The sequence below is a fragment of the Triturus cristatus genome, chromosome 6 (genome assembly GCF_964204655.1).
Source record: "Triturus cristatus chromosome 6, aTriCri1.1, whole genome shotgun sequence".
Lineage (NCBI taxonomy): Eukaryota > Metazoa > Chordata > Amphibia > Caudata > Salamandridae > Triturus > Triturus cristatus.
Window position 1 is genome coordinate 1784623238 of NC_140589.1, and position 20529 is coordinate 1784643766.

The 20529-nt window shown below is 49.6% G+C and overlaps 1 protein-coding gene across 1 annotated transcript in view; it reads right to left on the reverse strand.

The window, feature by feature from the left end:
* The window catches only part of CHRNA2 (cholinergic receptor nicotinic alpha 2 subunit), a 144688-nt gene that overhangs the window by 117885 nt on the left and 6274 nt on the right, over positions 1 to 20529 (reverse strand). The window contains exon 2 of the mRNA XM_085613107.1: positions 11608 to 13281. Within this exon, the coding sequence (XP_085469233.1) occupies positions 11608 to 11668 (61 nt within the window). The 5' untranslated portion in view covers positions 11669 to 13281. The remainder of the gene's footprint in view (positions 1 to 11607; positions 13282 to 20529) is intronic.

The window sequence follows — 20529 nt, forward strand, 5'->3', positions numbered from 1 at the left end:
TTGGCTGGGTCCCCCCATCCACAAGATGGCGGGGACTCAAGGTTGTGCTTCACCTCGCCTCCCCCACCTGAGGGGTGGAGTTGGTAGAGGTGGGCACACCTCTCTTCCTCACTTGTTTTTCCCGCTGGTTCTCCCGCCCAAAGTGGGGGGGGGGGCTAGAACCAGAGGGGACCAGTTGGCTGAAAGCAGCAAATGGTCTAGAGAGGCTCACAAAGGCGGCATGCCTTTGAAGCTTCTCCTTCGTGAACCCTGCCCATCCTGGGGGAGGAGGCTTGGTACCTCGTCCCAGGATGTGCATTGTTTCAGGCCCCCCGAGAGCAGCAGCTCTCGACCTAGGAGTCCAGAAACATGTCTGGTGGTGGCAGCCTAGGCAGCCACTCAATTAGGTCACTAGAAGTTGGTCGAGTTTCAGGGGGCATCTCTAACATGCCCTCTGTTGTATATTTTACATGAAATCCCACACTGGCATCAGTGTGGGTTTAATGTGCTGAGAAGTTTGATACCAAACTTCCCAGTCTTCAGTGTAGCCATTAAGTTGTTGTGGAGTTCGTAATGACAAACTCCCAGCACCATATATTCTTAATGGCAGCACTGCACTTACAGTGCCCAGAAATGAACTTGGGCACTGTAGGGGTACAGGCCTCATGTACCTGTACACTCACCACTGGCATAGGGCACCCAGCTAGAGGGGTGACTGATGTATGCCAGGGCAGTGGTTTGTGGGCATGGCACACAGGGATGTGTGCCATGTCGACTCTTCACTTTGTTCTACACCAATACATGCAGCCTGCAAAGGCAGTGTGTTAGTGTCAGGGTACAGGGCCTCTAAGGGTGGCACAATAAGTGCTGCAGCCCTTCGAGGCCTTCTCAGGTCACAGTGCCCTGGGTACCTGTGATACCATTTACCAGGGGCTGACATGTGGCCAGAGATGCCAATTGGGTTTAGGATTCAATGCAGTTTTAGGGAAGGATATAGGCCCTGGGTACCTGATAAGCAGGAGCCCAGGACACACTCAGTCAAAGAACATCAGCAATTCAGCAAAACGTGGGGGCATACCATGCGAGAAGGAGGGCACTTTCTCACACTAGGGGCCACTACTACCCCACAAGTAAGACTAACCTACTGTTTTTTTACTCCGACAGGGGACTCAACATATTGAAACGTTTTGGGATATCCCCTAGCCAGTTTTAATATTTAGTCTCACACTCACCTCTCACGACCCCACCAAAGACACACTCTCACACTCATCAGACGGCAAAATAAAAATGATCTCTGCCAAAGTGACCGTTTGGGGGTCCCGTAGGGCATTGCAGTGCCGGTCCAACGAGGAGCACTGCCCAATGAAGCATTACATCCCCAGGGATGTGTGAGGGCAACAAGACACATCCTTGTTAACTGTCTTTTCTTGACTGGCACAGTATCTAGATACCCTCTCCTCTCTATCCTCCTTTTTTCAGACATGAACTGTGTCATATTAGGAACAGTAACCCCCCTTATTAGCTCCTAGTAGCCCTCTTTATTATATATATATATATATATATCAAAAAACACCCGTCCCGATAAAGACGAAGGCTGTCTGCTGGGCGGTCCGTGTGGGGGTAATCGGCAACCCCAATTATGCAACACCATACACTTCTCCTCCAGGAAGTATACACGGACACCAGGGATATTTGCAGTTATCAAATTGGTTTAATGGACTGCACAAACAACGCGTTTCAGCTTTCGCCTTGTTCACGTTACAATGACGTTTCTTTGTATAAAGTTAAATACAGTTCCTGTGCACAAAAATAAACAAAATAAACAACAGACTCTTAACACCAGAGAATGTGTAGAGTGGCAATTTGGTAAACTTGGCGGCCATCTTAGCCTAGTGCAGAAGATCAAACAAAGGGTATCAGTTACCCAGTAGCATTTCGAAAATTACACTTCATGCTTGAAAAGTTAGTACCTGAATTTTGTATAAATATACAAAATAAATGGACATATCCACTGCCGAATTACATCGTGATTGAAAACGCATTGTCATGTTATATAACATAAAGAAGTGTATTCAGCCCTAGTGGGCGTGCTTTCATGAATGATTTCTAATGAAATAATAAACAATCACAAAATTATATAATTTCGTAAAGGATATGCAAACTATCCTTTACGAAATTATATAATTTTGTGATTGTTTATTATTTCATTAGAAATCATTCATGAAAGCACGCCCACTAGGGCTGAATACACTTCTTTATGTTATATAACATGACAATGCGTTTTCAATCACGATGTAATTCGGCAGTGGATATGTCCATTTATTTTGTATATTTATACAAAATTCAGGTACTAACTTTTCAAGCATGAAGTGTAATTTTCGAAATGCTACTGGGTAACTGATACCCTTTGTTTGATCTTCTGCACTAGGCTAAGATGGCCGCCAAGTTTACCAAATTGCCACTCTACACATTCTCTGGTGTTAAGAGTCTGTTGTTTATTTTGTTTATTTTTGTGCACAGGAACTGTATTTAACTTTATACAAAAAAACGTCATTGTAACGTGAACAAGGCGAAAGCTGAAACGCGTTGTTTGTGCAGTCCATTAAACCAATTTGATAACTGCAAATATCCCTGGTGTCCGTGTATACTTCCTGGAGGAGAAGTGTATGGTGTTGCATATATATATATATATATATATATATACACGTGTGTGTGTGTTTGAGCATGATTATGTGTTTTTACTTATGTTGGTGTGTTTTATGTGGTTATGTGTGTGACTTTGTCACCCTTTCCGTCTTTATACATTTATGTATGAAGCTGTGTGTTTATACGGAGGTCTTTGCATTAACACTATGTTTGCATGGTACTGTGTGTCTATGTGTGTTTGTATGTGCAACAAGCTTGAGTTCCTGCCTGATTTTTATTTATTTTTTCATATTTTTCAGTCTTGCTACAGACAGCTTTAGCTGATTTGCAGACCTCATGGCATTAAGTACTCTAAAAAATGCAACAAGAAGATGTACATAGAGATACTCGACTTTGAATCAGCCACTTTCTGCTATTAGTTTTCTTGTGTTTTTCATGGTGTTCCATTGTTTAGAAGGGAGGGCCATCAAACCTATGGAATTTTATTGAAGTTTAGATTCTCTCATTACTGTTCCCATTAAATTGTGGTCATAAGGTTCCAGAAATAGTCCTACACATCTCATCTCGGTCACTCCCTGTCTTGCCACCACAGGCCCTGCCCTCCCATGTCCCCCATTACCCATGCCCCTCCTTCCCCTGCTCTCCCATCTCCTGTCCTAGCAGCCATTGCTCCCGCCTCTGCCCTCAGTGGCCTTAATAATAATAATAATAATACAGCATTTTGTAGAGCGCGAACAGCTACCTCACAAGGAGGTGTCCCGGCGCTGAAGACCGCTGGGGAACCCGTCCTGGCTTTCCCTGTGAGATGGTCCCTTTCTGGGTATCTCCAAGGTGAAACCAGGCATCCCCGGCGTCTGTGGGGGGCCGTTGTAGAGATGAGGCAAGCTTAATGCCCAGAGTTGCCGAGTGTGTTCCTGGTTAGAGTAGGTACCGAGGCGAGAATTATCGAGTCCGTTTTGACCCTGGTCCACAACCCTGCCGCATCGGGAATTGAACCCTGGTCCCTGGCCGAATCTCTGCTTACGGGTCTGCCGCCTCTAACTAGTGAGCCACACCTCTTCAGCCTTCCCTAACTGCCTCACCCAGCTTTCTGTCCTCCTGCTCTCCCACAGTTGCTTTCTCGTCCTGCTTCTCCCTTATATACAGCTACAGAGCTGTGTTCGATAAAGAGTAGATGTAAGTGCAACATGCAAGGGACTGATAATATATTTCAATATGAAGGTACCTTCATCAGGCAGTGGCCAGCATCACTGATGAGGCATGAGACACCTCACTGCTCTGCAGCAGGATGATTGGGAGGAGCATCCACTGACCTCTTACCCAGAATGCTCCAGACAGGAATGGACAGAAACATAGAAGGCACGCTAAATATGCAAGCAAGGCCCCGCCCGATGGGAGGTGGGTCACAATATTGTGGTTGCATTATTAGCGACCCACAAGAATAATCAGTCTGCAAGACTGACTACTCCTACATTGTTAATGTATGTGAAATTAAGAATAGTTCATCTACACTTTTCTATAGGTGCTTGCCTTGGTGATATAGAGGCTCTTTGTAGTGTAGATTTAGGGTCTGATTTACTTCTTGGCGGGGAGGTTAGTCTGTCACAAAGATGAAAAATCGTCCGCAAAATTATAAATCCCTTTATATCCTGTAATATTCATATTTTGGTGGACGAGATATCTGTCAACGTTGTGACGGAGTAACCCGTCCGCCAAGAACGAAATCAGCCCTAAATATTGTTGCAGGTCAGTAGTGTTGTAGTTGGTATTGTAACATACCTACCCAGTTATCCTCGCATGTTTATTCTAAACACGTATTAGATGTTTACTTTAAATGAGTCCTGGTGTGAACAAGTCTTGTTAACAAGGAGTCATTGCATCCACCCTATCTATGCCCACATTTGGTGGGAACCTGTTTCCAGAATCATTCAGGGGGAGTTGGCAGGGGTGGGTGCTCATTTCAATAAGATAGGCCCTGAGTAGGGGGTTTGGAGCTCTGGACCATGGACAAACATCCTGCCATCTTGAATGACCACAGAGCATGGAACTCTGGAACTCTTTGCAGAAGGCAAATTATAACTATTTGGAAAGTATATAACTGTTAAGGGGTGGGGTCAAGAGATGGAATGTGTAAAGAAATTGCCAGATTTTCTTGGCGTTCATGCACTGTTCAGATTACTGGACATGTGGAGCTGTCATTTTTGTCCTGCATTGCCCCATGTAATATTCTTTCTTAGCTCCTCCTCCTCAGTACAGGGTCCCAGTTCACAGAATCTCTCATTTTGTTGTCTGTCACACCTACCTCTGCTCAGCATTGAACCCTTTCCTCATGCCACCTCATGCCCCTGCCTGCTGTGCCCCTTCTCCTGATGAGTGGCACAGATGCTCACCTACACTATTCCCCTGGCTGCCACCCATCTCCACCGCAGAATTCACTCCACAACCTACTTTCATGCCACGTGCAAGGGCATAAGTAGCTCATCTACACAACTCTTCTTTAATTCTGGGACTCATAGAGGTTCACAAATAAAACCAAATGCAAAGTGGATTCCATGAATGGGTTGATCGCTGATGCCTAACATGGTATGACGTGTACAGTGACACGTTCTAAGACCCCATCCCCACTTCCTCGGTTGCCCCTGTAGGATGGAGGCTCCCCTGCCTTGCTAAGAAGACCCATTGCAGGTGTGATGAGGAACTCATTCTGATCCTGTGTTTCCTTTGTAATTTGAAATCTCCAATCCCTAGGGCCGACTGAAGGTATAGAGGGGCCCATTTCAGATCCACTCATGGGGCCCCATGAAATAAATGGCCCAAATTCCAGTGACAGATGTGTGCTATGTAGATACCAATACAAATAGCACATAGAATTCATGTAAATAAAACTTCTACATAAACTATTGACTTCTAACACAGTGTGAGCACCTGTGGTGTGGAACAAAGCATCATGGGAATGTCCTGAGCCTGCCTTGAGCAGAAGCTGCAGGTTCCACACTCTTTCCAGTCTAAAGTGGCCCCCAGTGCGTTGGGGCCCCTTCTATTGAAAGGGATAAAAAGCTTTGACGCTGCCACTGACATTTCTTGTGAATGAAACAAAATAACGAGTACCAGAATGCAAAGGGAAATCCAGGACTGGGCGAGATCCGCCGCCGTCCTCCTTCACAGACACTACTTCTAAGACATCCACAGTGTGCTCAACAACACCTGTCCTACTTTTTCTCATTTACACATCTTTCATTACTGGGATTTGCCGATTTATACGCAATGCAGCACCGCCACCAAAGTTGCTGCACTGTGTTGCGCTAGGAGACAAGAGCAGGACGTGGAATACCTCGTGTGATGTGGCACTACTGCTGTCTCCTACTGCGCTGTCACTCTTCCACACTGTGCCCCTACATTAACACATACTGTGCTTAGGCACACCTTCAAGCTTCTCCCACATTGTTTGTGTGCTGTACAGTGCAGCACGAATGCAATGTGTGATGTTGGGAGAGATGGAATCAGTTCTTGTTAGTACTGCCTCAGCACGAACCCTTGTCGACCACTGTTAGTAGACAGGGCTTTGTGTCAAAAACCATGGGCGGTTGCCTGGAAACGTCCATGAACCCCTCATGGGATGCCTTCTTGACTTCAAAATATTACAAAGTAGCGCACAGCGCTCTTTGCGTTCCTTTTCGGCTACTTTCCAGTAAGAAAAAAGTCTAACACTGGAAAGTATATATGTTATCAACACTTTGCACTGGCTTGCATTACTTTTGGTGATTGTGCACCGGCGGAAAGAGTGGATTAATCTGTCCCCAAGAGCTCTTACAAAGGGTCACGGAACAGGGTGCTGGTCAGGCCAAGGGCACCGGTGTGATCAGTGGAAACATTGTGGTGACAGAAGTGCCCGTTATTAGACACAACCCAAGTACTGCTAAAGACCCAACACTACTCATGCTCTGTCCGCCATCACGACAGGACCAGCCAAGAGGGCCACAGAAGCCACTCACAAAACCAAGAAGCAAGCTGTTTGGCCCACTGGGCTCTCCATTGCGACAACATCGAACACAGCCACATGCCACAGTCTATATTTACTTCTGGAAGGCGAGCTTGGAACTATAACTCCCATGTAATTCCAGTGTCTTCCCATGACAGTTCAAGCTCTCGTGTGAGTTCAGTGGTGAGAGCGGCCATCTTATGCCTCCCTCCGCCTTTAACCCATTAAGGAGCAGAAGCTCGTTCCTCTGGAGGAAGTAATGCGTACGCACGTAGACGTACTGGAATCCTAGACTAGCACCAATTTGGGACTTCACCGGGGGTCCCACCGCATCTTCAGATTACTTTGTATAGTAGGGGACAGCTGAGTAAGCACTGGCAACCAGACTCAGTTAAGCTTATATACTTTCCCAAATATCCGTAGTTACTGGTGAAGGTATGCAGTGGCGGCCGGCGGCAAACAAAACAGGTAGGGCGACAGGTGAATATGTAACCCACTGACAGGCACCAATCAAAACCAGCAGTGCCCTTAGGTTCAAAGCCAAAAGTGTCAATTATGGTCCATTTTAAACAGTGTTTATAATGGACCGTGTTTGAGAACTCTGGAGTTTAGACGGAAGGCCCTGCTAGTTTTCCACATAGCCTGTCAGTGAATTAAATTAAATCAAAATAAAGCAATAAAGATTTACTTACCCATTGCTCCTCTTCCTCTTGGCAGTCGGAGGCTCCTCAATCACAGCAACTCCCAGAGCCTTGTCCAACTCCCCTATATCAGTCTTGGCGCTGCTCTCAGGCTGTTCAGACCGCATGAAAGAAGCACCAGGATTGGCTGTAGCTCGCTGTTTTGACTCTCCTTGAAGCATTGGGGGCCTGTACATTCTCCCCATCCAGCTGCAAACTTCAAGAGCCTCGTCCAACTCCTCATAGCAATCTTGGCACTGCCCTCAGGCTTCTCAGGCCGCATGAAAGAAGCACCAGGATTGGCTGTAGCTCGCTGGTTTGACTCTCCTTGAAGCATTGGGGGCCTGTACATTCTCTCCATCCAGCTGTCGAAGACCGCTCGGGTTGGAGTGTTTAAAGTGTGCATGTCAGGCTGTCCCGTCGCAATACAGCCGGCCAAAGTGACATACGCACTTTAAACTGAAGTGCACACTATTTCTCCCTGCAGCTGCCCCACCCTCAGACTTGGCTGCTGCCAGCACAAACAACACAAATTGATAACAAATCAGTTTCATTACCATTTCGTTTTTCATGTCTCCTGTCCTCCAGCTGAGGGGCAACGCTCCTCTGCTCTCATGGAGGCCCCACTGCTGCGATATGTACCCAGCATGTACAGTCTTTAAAAGCAAGGCATACTTTGGATTTTGCAAGCAACGGTTCAACATAGTTACTATTGCAAGTGCATGGATGGGGTAGTGCAGAGAACTTGCAAGTGTGTGAACGTGTGTAGAGAATCAAAAGCTGTTTACAGGATGTTCAAAGAGGCCCTTCTGAACTGAGCACAGAGGCGCACAAAGCCATCAGCAGCCACTTTGATAATAATAATAATAATAATAAAGCCATTTGTAGAGCAGATGGAGTGTCCCCGCGCTATGGAGATCACCACAGTGCAGACCCCAACATAACATGCTTGACAGGCCCTAGATTTGCCTAAAGCACCAGGTCTTAAGTTTGTTGTGAAAAGCTGATTCTGAGCCTTTCTGTCTCATTTGTAAAGGCAAGGTGCTCCATATTTTGCGCCCTCCCATCTAAACTTCTTTTTACTCTGGGGATAAACGTAAGCATGGTTCCTATGGACCTAAGACTTCTGCAAGGGTGATACAGCTTCACCAGAGAAGGGGTCCCTTCCTGTTTACAATTGTATGGCAAAGACAGAGCCTTAAAGGAAACTCTCTTTCTCACAGGAAGCCAGTGCAGTTTGGTGAGAGCCGTCCCCATAGATGAACGCCTCTGCAGCTTGACCAGACTACCTTGAGAAACTCCCAGATATAACACATTACAATAGTCCAGTCTGGACATAACCAAAGAGTGGACTACTGACTTCCTGGCTGCCGCAGGAAGGAAGCCCAAACTTTTGCTCAGACATTTCTGGATACCGAAGCACTTACCGGCCAGGCAAGAGATTTAGATGGTGAATGCTTTATTAGCATGAATCTAAATGCCAATATTTTTCACTTTTGGCTCAGAAATGAGTATTAAGCCAGGTACATCTGGCCACCAAGCAGGGGACCAAATCGAAGGCTGTTGCCCTACTAGGAAAAACTCAGTTTTTCCAGCATTTAGCCTGAGGCAGCTAAGGTCTTTCCACTCTGTAAAGTCAGCCAAGCAAGATCTAAGCCAAGCTGTGGAGGCTCCCTCATCCTGAGACAAGGTGGTAATAAGCTGTGTGTCATCAGCATACAACACGATATTAAAGCTGTGACACTCGATGACATCAGCAAGGGGGCACACATGGAGATTGACCAACGTAGGGCTCAAAGCAGAGCCCTGAGGCACCCACTGCCGCAGTGGGGCAGCCTCCGACAAGAATGGGGGCGGATCCACCTGAAATGGTGGGCCGCTTTTGTTACTGTTTTGCACCAGAGCTGCAAAATCAGCCCCAATGTAACAAAAGCGGCAGTGGTGCTTCTGTTGTGTGTATGTTGTCACAGAATCCAATGCAAGGTATATTGCCTGATTGGTTAATGCACTGGCTGCAGAGATGGGCAGCCTGAAGGTTACATGTTCTGTTCCTTACATTAAAACGTGTCACATTAATGACCCTACTGCAGGTATCTGTGAAACAGGTAGCTGGAGCTATGAATCACCTCTGAAATTGTTTTGTGTTACCTGCAGTGGCCAGTGCCAATCGCAGTAAAGTTTCTGAGGGAGTTAGCCAGCTTAAGAGAGGTGAGGTGTGTAACGTGCAGATTACCTGGACCTATCACAGAAAAACGACTCATATGCATGGTCTAGTTCACCCCCCAGATCAGGGTTAATGTGAAAACTACATAAATCTTCTAAACTGCAGGTGCAAGAGGCTGAGCCCCCCGCCCATCCACGCTCTCGATAGCCAGTGGGCAGACCCCCTTCCCTTGCCCCCCTCCTCCCAACTACGATTGATTCATGGTGTTCCTTCACAGCTCCCTGAGGCACGCTAGCCCTCTTCAGCGCCCCGTCCAGGCCCCCATGCTGTTTTCCTGTGCTTAACCCCCTTAGGGGTCACGTTCTCAGCCATGGTTTATCCCTGGGAGTCCTCCTCTACGTCACACTTCCTCCCCTGCACGCGGACGCCCTCGCGGTGCCATGTTGATTACCCCCTTGCCCCAGTTCATTCATTCAGAGGTACCCAAACACATTCATGGTGCGATGGAAGGACACGTTTCCTCTCACATTCGATCCGGACCCCTCCGCTAACGCGCGCTCACTCTCTTCCAGGGGTGGTCCGTGTGTGACGTAGATCCCCCCCCCCCCCCCCCGCCCTTCTGCCTGCCCCGTGCCTTTCAGCGTCCTTACCCCGGATTTCGTATTTATATCACTTTCTTTCAATCGTGATACACATGTTCGGTTATCATTATCCTTGCATGTCATATCATATTGGTAAAATGCTTCAATTAACAGAATTGCGTAGAGCCGGAGGGTCAGAGGCTCGCATTCATGCAGGTCCGGCTGCCCTTTCCCAGGGGTACGTTAGCATCAAGATGTTAAAGTTACAGCCCTTTATTAGATTGGGCGTCGGGGCTCGGGGAGGCTGGGCGTAAACCTGTCAGATACGGGTCTGGGATTCAATGCCTCGCCTTGAAAAGGTCGAGTTAAGGATCAGAAACAAACGCATCAAAAGCTCTGGGAACAACTCAGACTTCCTACGGAATAACAAAGCTTCAGACCTCTGCTCGACAGAGAACAAACAGAAGAGTTGAGGTAGAGACCCTCACAAGAAAGGCAGGAACCTGCCCGGGGCAGGTGGACAGTGGGCAGTTTCAACATCAGAGAGGTTCCTCTGCAGCAGCCAGTCAGGGGTCGCCAGCCTTCAGCAAGTAGTAATGCGCAATGGACGCTGCTGTTTGTGGGGTCATTCTGGACTTCTGTCCAAGGACAGAGGGAGGCGGCTCGGACAAACATCGATCAAAGCTTAGAGAGACTCTATCCCTTGAGGGCTGATAAGTGTAGAGACTAGAAGAAAACAGGGCAGGCAGCAGGGCACACAAGGCAGGCAGCAGGGCACACAAGGCAGGGAGCAGGGCACACAAGGCAGGGAGCAGGGCACAAAAAGCAAGGAGCTGGACACACTAGCAGGGAACAGGGCACACACCAGCAGGGAGCAGGGCACACAAGGCAGGCCACACAAAGTAGGGCACACAAAGCAGGGAGCAGGGCACACAAAACAGGGGGCGGGGCGCACAAAGCAGGGAGCAGGACACACAAGGCAGGGAGCAGGGTGCACAAAGCAGGGAGCAGCGCACATAATGCAGGGAGCGGGGCACAGAAACCAGGGAGCAGGGCACACAAGGCAGGGAGCAGGTCACACTAAGCAGGGAGCACGGCACACAAAGCAGGGAGCAGGGCACACAAGGCAGGGAGCAGGTCACACTAAGCAGGGAGCACGGCACACAAAGCAGGGAGCAGGGCACACAAGGCAGGGAGCAGGGCACACACCAGTAGTGCACACAAAGCAGGGAGCAGGGCACACCACTGCAAGAAGCGGGGCGCACAACATTAGGGAGCATGACACACAGCAGGAAGCATGGGTACACACCAGCAGGGTACAGGGCACATGCCAGCAGGGAGATGGGAATACACCAGCAGGGAGCAGGGCACACGCCAGCAGCGAGCACAGCACACATCAGCAGGGCGCACAGCTGTCCGCAGCCTCACTGCGCCTCCCCTCTGTGTGCGCCGACATCGCATTCTTCAAACTTTGTGAAATTGTCTTGGAACCCCTCTCGCCCACGCACACGGCAAAGCGCGGGCCTGTTCGTAAGTTCCCGGCTCATGCATGCCACGTTAGAAGCGTTTTTTTCTTACCTGATCTGAACACGATGATGCAGCAAACCAGGACGCTTCTGAGGTAGAGCCCCGGCTCCATGGTGTCGGGGAGTGGTGGGGTTCTGCTCCGGCCCAGAGAGAGACACGGCGATGGCAGGTCTGGGATCCTGTGAGGTGCGCCACTGCCTTCTCATGGGGCTATGCACAAGGGAGGCCGGCCAGGCTGGGGTTCCTGTGTGACACGGCTTCGGGGCGGTTGCAGCTACTTGAGAGAGGTTGGCAGGGCTGGGGCTCCTGTGAGGTGCGCCGCTTCCTTGTGAGGTTGTGTGCGATAGGTTGTCCGGGCTGGTTGTTCTGTGATTTGCGCCTCGTCGTGAGGTACTTACTTCATTTGTTTGAGAGAAGCTAGTCTGCCGGGGTTGGGGGCCCTGTGAGGTAGGCGCTGCTCCAGCTGTGAGGGAGGGGCCTGTAGGGACGTGTGCCTCTGAGCCCTTTCACTGAGTTGCTACTTCAGCTGTGAAAAATACGTAGCTGTAGGAGGCTGTGGCCAGCGAGGCTCGTCCCTGACTGGCCAAGCTTGTACACAGGCTCGCGCTGCTGCTTCAGTGGGGCTGGCAGGGCTAGCGCCAGTCACTATTATGGAGTAGCGCACATTATATTTGTACGCATCAGCTGTCTGTGCAGGTGGCTTGAGCTCTCCAGACGGTAGCGTAAGATGTTGTATAGCCAGGATGCGTGGGAGAGGCGCCGCCTGGAAACCCTGCAGCATGTGTCTGTTGCAACTTGAGAGCTGGTCGGAAATACGTGTAATTTCCCCGGAAGACTCCTTAGCGCGTGAAGCGCAGGCAAGTATCAAAATCTGAATTTACTGTTCTAACACAGGCTGGCCCAGAGACCTTCGGCACTGTGAGCTGTTCTTAGTGTTGAAACACAAGCTGTGCCTGTAGTTGTAACGCCCCTTTCATCCACTCTGCGCCCTTCTCGCTGCTGAAAGGCAGACTTGTCCGAGAGCCTTACTTGGAGAGATGTAGCACACCTTTCATCCACTCTGCGCTCTCCTTGGTGCTGAAACACAGATTCGTCCTAGAGACGCTATCCACAGTGAGCTGTCCTCGGTGCTGAAACACGGACTCGCCCAAAAGAAGTCATCGCTGTCCGCGCTCCGTGGTGTCCCGGAACCTGTATTTGTAGCTGCAACACACCTTACATCCACTTTGCGTTCTCCTTGGTGCTGAACCACAGGTTCGCCCCAGAGACTTTAACTATTGTGAACTGCTACAGTAGCTGAAACACAGACACTACAGAACACGCTGCCTCTGTCAGCGCCCCTTAATGATGAAACACACGCCAGGCCTTGGAGCTGCATATGTAGTTGTAGCACACCTTTCATCCACTGTGTACTCTCCTTGATGCGAAGTACAGACTCGTCCCAGAGCTGTACCTGGAGGTGAGACACGCCTTTCATCCACCCTGTGCCCTCCTTGGTGATGAAACACACACTGGTCCCATGAGCTGTCCCCGATGAAGAAATGTAGAGTAGCTTCAGCGCTCTCTCTGGAGAGTACCCAGCAATCTCCTCGCTTGATTCCACGTCACCAGGCCCACACCCGAATCCTGAAGCTCAACCAATCACATCCAGAGCCAAAATGGATTCCAAGAGCCGGGCTGCGGAGGCTCGAGAGGCTCTGCGCGAGGCAACAGGCAAGAATTATCCTACAAAGCAAACGGGACATTGTTATACAACTGCCATACAAAGTTGTATCCATGCTGCAGGTCAGGGTTCAAAGGGCACATCAGACAAGTGCATGCACGTTTGTGTTCTCGGGGTTCATAAAACACAATAGCGTCTCGAGACGTGCTATATGGCTCGATGTACTTACACTCTAGGTATAAGTTCACCGTGTGGTGTGGGTTAGCACTGCAGCCAGCTGGTTAAATCTGTCGACGAATCACAGGTCGATAAAAGGAGGAGCACAGGTGAGTTGGTATAATCATGTGAGCTGTTATGTACGGTCTTTCGCCGCTGCTCGTTAGCAGCATTCAGCAGTATCTCAAAACTACAATATTGCACGTACTAGACCACCGTGCATGTGCACGTCTCTTCTGTCACGCACGTGCGGGTGGCACTGTTATGTGGATCACGTGTGCTGTTCGTGTAAAGTCCTTGCTCAGCGATTGCGTGAGTTTGCGTGTTTGTAGTGATATGTGTATGCTGTGTTTGTATGGTCTGTTTTTGATAGGTGTGCGTGTGCTGTTTGCTGTTTACTGTTTTCTATTTTCTATTTGTTGGGTGAAGTCTATAAACACGCACGTGCTGTGTGCGCGTGTTTGTTCTCTTATTGAGCACAAACACACGCCCGCGTGGTTTGAGTGATTACTTTCAACTTTAATTGCTTTGTGTGTGCGTGTGTTTGATTGTACGTCGGAAGTTTTACACGTCTGTTTCTATGTGGCTGTAAGTTTTGCGGTTCAGTGGTCGTCTCTCCTTTTCTCTGCGTTCGCCCCCTCCCCAACCAGGCCATCTCACACTCTCGCGCTCGTTTTGTGTGCGTGAACGTCTGGCTCGTGCATGGGGGTCATGTCTGCTTCCTCGCTGTGTGCGTCCTCGAGCATCGTATGTCTGTAGTTCTGAGGGAGTGTGTTTGTGTGCATTGTGAAACATCAGTGCAATGTGTGTGTCGGTATGTGCATGCAATGTATGTAGCCTTGTGTGTGTGACATGAAAGTGCCGTTGTGTGCAGTGAGTGCGATAGACCTACACCAGCCTGCCCCGGCACACTGCAGGCGCTGGGGGCGGAGATCGCCGTGTACAGCCGGAGAGGCTGTACACGGCGATCTCCGCCCCCAGCCCCCACCTCAGCCACCCCCACCCCATTCTCCCGAAGATAAATTCTGAGACTAGTAATGCAACCGGTTGTTTACAGCCGAGGTGAGCACAGAAAATCCATAGTAATTCCGGCCGCGGGTGAGTGATGCTCTCGGGGCGGAGAAAGGAAAGGATTTGTGTGCCGCGGGTCACAAGGCTGATTAACTAAGAGAGCCGGGAGTTGAGAAGGATTGCGCAATCACCAGAGCGGCAGTCAGTCTCCCTGGTCGATGTTGTAGGGGTGCCGACTCCTTTAACGGGGAGCACACGGCGGGTACATAACTACAGATGGCTCTATTGTGTCAGCACACCCAGACTGGGGGTTGGAATACTGGTCACAGGGCGTGCTTAGAAATACTGATCTCAGGAATGTGCGTTGGAATAGTGGATTCAGTGGCGTATTGGGAGATACTGGTCTCAGGGGCGTGCTTGAAATGTTGGTCTCAGGGGCGTGTTGAAATACTGGTCTCAAGGGTATGGGCTGCAATACTGATCTGAGGGGTGTGGGTTGAAACGCGGGTCTCAGGGGCGTGTGTTGAAATTCTGGTATCAGGAGCGTGCCTTGAAATACTGGTCTCAGGGGCGTGCCTTGAAATGCTGGCCTCAGGGGCACGGGTTGAAATACTGGTCATAGGGGTGTGGGTTGAAAAGGGGGTCTCAGGGGTGTGTGTTGAAATACTGGTCTCAGGGGGTGTGGTTTGAAATACTGGTCTCAGAGGCCTGGGTTGGAATACTAGTCTCAGGGGAGTGTGAAATACTGGTCTCAGGGGTGTGGGTTGAAATAATGGTTTCAGGGGAGTGTGTTGAAATACTAGTCTCAGGGGAGCGTGTTGAAATACTGGTCTCAGGGGAGCATGTTGAAATACTGGTCTCAGGGGAGTGTGTTGGAATACTGGTCTCAGGGGTGTGGGTTGAAGTACTGGTCGCAGTGGGCCTGGGTTGGAATACTAGTCTCAGGGGAGTGTGTTGAAATACTGGTCTCAGGGGAGTGTGTTGGAATACTGGTCTCAGGGGAGTGTGTTGGAATACTGGTCTCAGGGGGTGTGGTTTGAAATACTGGTCTCAGAGGCCTGGGTTGGAATACTAGTCTCAGGGGAGTGTGTTGAAATACTGGTCTCAGGGGTGTGGGTTGAAATAATGGTTTCAGGGGAGCGTGTTGAAATACTAGTCTCAGGGGAGCGTGTTGAAATACTGGTCTCAGGGGAGCATGTTGAAATACTGGTCTCAGGGGAGTGTGTTGGAATACTGGTCTCAGGGGTGTGGGTTGAAGTACTGGTGGCAGTGGGCCTGGGTTGGAATACTAGTCTCAGGGGAGCGTGTTGAAATACTAGTCTCAGGGGAGTGTGTTGAAATACTCGTCTCAAGGACGTGGCTTGAAATACTTGTTTCACGAAGCCTGGGTTGAAATACTGATCTTGGGGACGTGGATTAAAATACTGGTCTCAGGGGCACGGTTGAAATTCTCGTCTCAGGGGCTTGCCTTGAAATAGTGGTCTCAGGGGCGAGCCTTGCAAAACTGGTCTCAGGGGCGCGGGTTGAAATACTGGTCTCAGGGGCTTGCATTGAAATAGTGGTCTCAGGGGAGAGCCTTGCAAAACTGGTCTCAGGGGCGCGGGTTGAAATACTGGTCTCAGGGGCTTGCTTTGAAATACATTCTCAGCAGCATGCGTTAGTCTCAGGGGCACAGGTTGAAATACTAGTCTGAGGGGCCTGGGTTGAAGTACTGGCCTCGGGGGCGCGGGTTGAAATACTGGTCTCAGGGGCGTAGGTTGAAGTGCATATTACAAAGTATTGGAACTGTGGTCCTGGGTGAAGTGACGTCAGTGAGTGTGGGGGAGGAGCCAGAGAACAAAGTATTCTGCAGCTATTCTGTTGGCCTTTAATCTCCAGCTAAATGCATACAAATTGAAGCAAGCGCCCCCCCCCCCCCAGTGAAATTGACATCCACTGTCCTTCTTTGGCACCACCACTATGGGCAAAACCCATGGCATAAGACCAGTGGAGCACTTAACTATTAAATACAAATGAGGGAAAAGGGGCGCATGTAGGTCCAGCATACAGGCCCCAATAAACACAACGTAGCACTGAAGGAGCATGCAGTTCCTATAGGGCGGGGATGAGTGAGAAGGAGGCTAGGTTGGTCAACACACCTACTCAAGAGTGGAGTGTGGGTGTCTCCCAATTTGGGAAGTGGGGCGCTCACACACCCATTTGGGTGTCATGCTCCATCATAGGGCTTGCTCCTCATCAGGCCGGTGCTGCAAAGCCTGACGGGCAACCTATGAGGGGCTCTTTGTCAGAGATCTTTTTCCCAAGCCGTATAGGTGAAGTGCGTGTGAGGGGCCTAGTGGTGTAGATGTGAGGTGATATGAGGAGAAATAAAATAGGGTGAGGTGGTGCTACAAAATGAATTTTAATCTGCGAGCCCACTTGTCTCAATTAAAACCAAATAAGGAACTCACCACCGATTGTAATGGTTGGAGGTGTCTATATGTGCGTGGTCATGGTCAACATGTTTGTCGCCTTATGTTTAAAGATCACTCGACAATTCTTCAGGACCTATAGTGATGCACTATCTAATATGGGTGGTTGGTTATGGAAAATGAACCAATAACTCAGTTGACCTGTCAATGAGGTACCTTAATTATTCCAATCCTAGGACCAACCTAGTTCGGGTTCAAGTTCCGCCTCATCAATTATTAGGCAGAGCAACGATCGTGTACAAAAGTCAATGTCATGAGTTGTCCTGGAAAATAGGTGCCGGGAACCTACCCCTCACTCTGCTTCATTGGGAGGAGGCAACTGGGTGATTGGTTAATTTTCCCTAACCAACCACAGATGAATGACAGGATGGGGCCTGGACTATGGACTGAATGTTCATTGGTGGAGGAAGGGGTTCATTCTGCACAGTAATGAAAGTGGTAACAAGGTGTCTGAGCCTTTTTCTTGATGTGTTCTTTGAAGGGTACAGAACAGTCCATGAGTTGAAAAAGCGAGTGATTGGAAGAAAGGCGGGAAGAAGCCATCTTTTCCCAGGTTTTTGGTCAATCATGGATAAGAGGCTCAATGATGTCTCCATTTTTGAATTGGGTGGATGGGTGAGTTGGGTGGATGGGTGAGTTGGGTGGATGGAAGAGTTGTGGGCTGGAGCACTACAGCAATTGCTATCTTTGCTGGGCTTTTTTAAAGCAAGTGATGCATGAGTGATAATATGCTCTCAGAAAAATTTGGTAGCCATCTGTATCAGAAAAGCTTTCTATTTGTTTATATGAATATCTGTCTAAGTACATTGATTTAAATAAAAAGCACTGGGGGTATGGATGGATGGATTATTTTGTTTTACACAGAATCTGAATGCATATTATAAGGAACAATGGGTGAATTAGGAAGCAGATGAATGGGCCAATCAATCTAGTGAAAGGGCAAAGAAATGAATAAATCCTTTTCGCCCGGGTAAGAGCAATAAAGTGGACGATGGGCCGTAAAAGCTCCGATACGATAATGACTTCATGCTCTATTGTAGATTTTATTATATGCGTCCTATGATATATGATGATCGGATTTTAATAGCCGTGTATGCTTTATGATGCAAATGTTAATAAAAAGATTTATAAAAAGAAAACAAAAGGAATGAATAAATGGCTGAGTAGATGACTGAAAGTAAAGTGTGCAAGTTCATTCTATAAACCTTTGAGTGTACATAATAAATGTGCGATGAGAACACAAAGCAGCCAGAGATGTGTACAAAACAGTAATCTCACAACAACTCCTCACAATATGAGGCATATAACTTTAGAATCGTGCTAGTTGCGGTCCTAGGCGCTATGTGGCTGACAGTGGATGAAGGGCTTGTCACTGCCTCCTTTCTATTAGGGCTCTCAGCAGCTTTTGATACAATCACCCACTCTGGGCTGCGTTTGAGGTTTACCCTGAGGGGTCCATCAATCAGGGGGTTTGTAAAGCGCGCTACTCACACGTGAGGGTCTCAAGGCGCTGGGGTGGGCGCAACTCCGCTCCACTGCAGGTGGCTGGACCCGAACCTACCCTACAGACTGGTCCCAGGCTGTCTTCTTGTCCCCATATCTTTCTGAGTATCAATCTCTCTGCTGTGGCCTCCCTCCAGGCCACTGAGGAGTCCTGCACTCTTTACTGCTCATGCCGCATCCCTGCCAGAAGTTATCAACTCTGAAGTGACCGGGGTCCTTGCCCTGGGTGTTTCCTCCCTGGACTGGATATCACTGGTCCATGCCCTGGGTGCTTCCTCCTAGTATAGACTTCAGTGGTCCTTGCCCTAGTGATACTTCCCTGGTCTGGACCTCAGTGTTTCTTTCCCTTTGTGGTCCCTCCCTAGTCAGCTCCTCTGTCATCTTTGCCCTGAGTGGCACCTTGCTGGTCAGTGGTTGTTTCCTTGGGTGGACCCTCCTCAGGTCCTTGCCCATGGTGGTCCCTCCCGGGTCAGAGCCTCAGTAGTTCTTGCCCTGAGTGGTACCTCTCAGGTCTGCATCTCCATGGTCCTTGCCATGAATGGTCCCTTGCTGGTAGTCATTCTTTCCCTGGGTGTTCCCTCCCTGGTCTGGATATCAGTGGTCCCTCCCTGGTTGGCACCTCAGTATCCCTTGCCCTGAGTGGTACCTTGCAGGTCTGCATCTCAATAGTCCTTGCCATGAATGGTCCCTCACTGGTCAGTCATTCTTTCCCTGGGTGTTCCCTCCCTGGTCTGGATATCAGTGGTCCCTCCCTGGTTGGAGCCTCAGTAGTCCATGCCCTGAGTGGTCCTTCTTTAATCTGGACCTCAGTGGTCCTTGCCTGAGTGGTCCCTTCCTTGTCTGCGCCTAAGTGGTCCTTGCGCTGAGTGGTCCCTTCCTAGTCTGGACATCAGTGGTTCCTGCCCTGGGTGGTCCCTCCTTGGTCTGCGCCTCAGTTGTCCTCGTGCTGAGGGGTCCCTCCCTGATCTGGACATCGTTGGTTCTTGCCCTGGGTAGTCCCTCCCTTGAAAGGGGGCCCCTTTTCTGGTCTGGACCTCGGTGGTTCTTGCCCGAGTAGTACCTTGCAGGTCTGTGGTTCTCTCCCTGGGTGGCCCTCCCTGGCCTAGATCTCAGGTTCTTGCACCGAGCGGCCCCTTCCGGTTCTGGACCTCAGTAGTCAAGGTGATCCCTCCCTGGTCGGCGTCTCAGTAGTCCTTGCCCTGAGTGGACCCTCCCTGGTCTGGACTTCAGTGGTCCTTGCCCTGGGTGTTCCCTCTCTAGTCTGTATATTGCTGTCCTTGCCATAGTGGTCCCTCCCTGTTCTGGACCTCATTGGTTCTTGCCCTTGGTGGTCCCTCCCTGGTTGGCTCCTCAGTAGTCCATGCCCTGAGTGGTCCTACGCTGGTCAGTGGTTCTTTCCCTGGGTGGTCCCTCCCTGACCTAGATCTCAGGTCCTTGCCCTGGTGGTCCCTCCATGAACGGCGCCTTAGACGTCTTTGCCCTGAGTAGTACCTCGCTGGTCTGCACCTCAGTTTTCCTTGTCCTGGATGTCCCCTCCCTGGTCCGTGGTTCTTGCACTGGACGCTCCCTCCCTGGCCTAAACCTCAGTCCCTTGCACTGAGCGTTCTGTCCCTAGTCTGGACCTCTGTGGTCCTAGCCTGAGTAGTCCCTTCCTGGTGTGTGCCTCATGGGTCCTTGCCCTGGGAGATCCCTCCGTGGAAAGGGTGGTCCTTTCCTGGTCTGGACCTCAGTGGTTCTTGCCCTGAGTGGCACCTTGCTGCTCACTGGTTCTTTATCTGGGTGGACCCTCCTTGCATAGATCTCAGGGCCTTGCCCTTGGTGGTCCCTCCCTGGTCGGCGCCTCAGTAGTCCGTGCCCTGAGCGGTACCTCGCGAATATAGCATGTTACTACACATGCTATTACATCGCGTTGCATTACAACATGGTCATTACAACAACCGCGTTGTTAGAACGTGATACCTTTACATCGCAAGTCATTAGATCGACTTGCTGGTGGGGGCATGTGCTGGACTTAGGAATAGTATAATTTACTATTCCAACTCTAGCGTGTGCAGCAGTAGGGAAGGTGTTGGATTAGAAAAATTATAAGATTCCTCAGTTTAGAGTGCC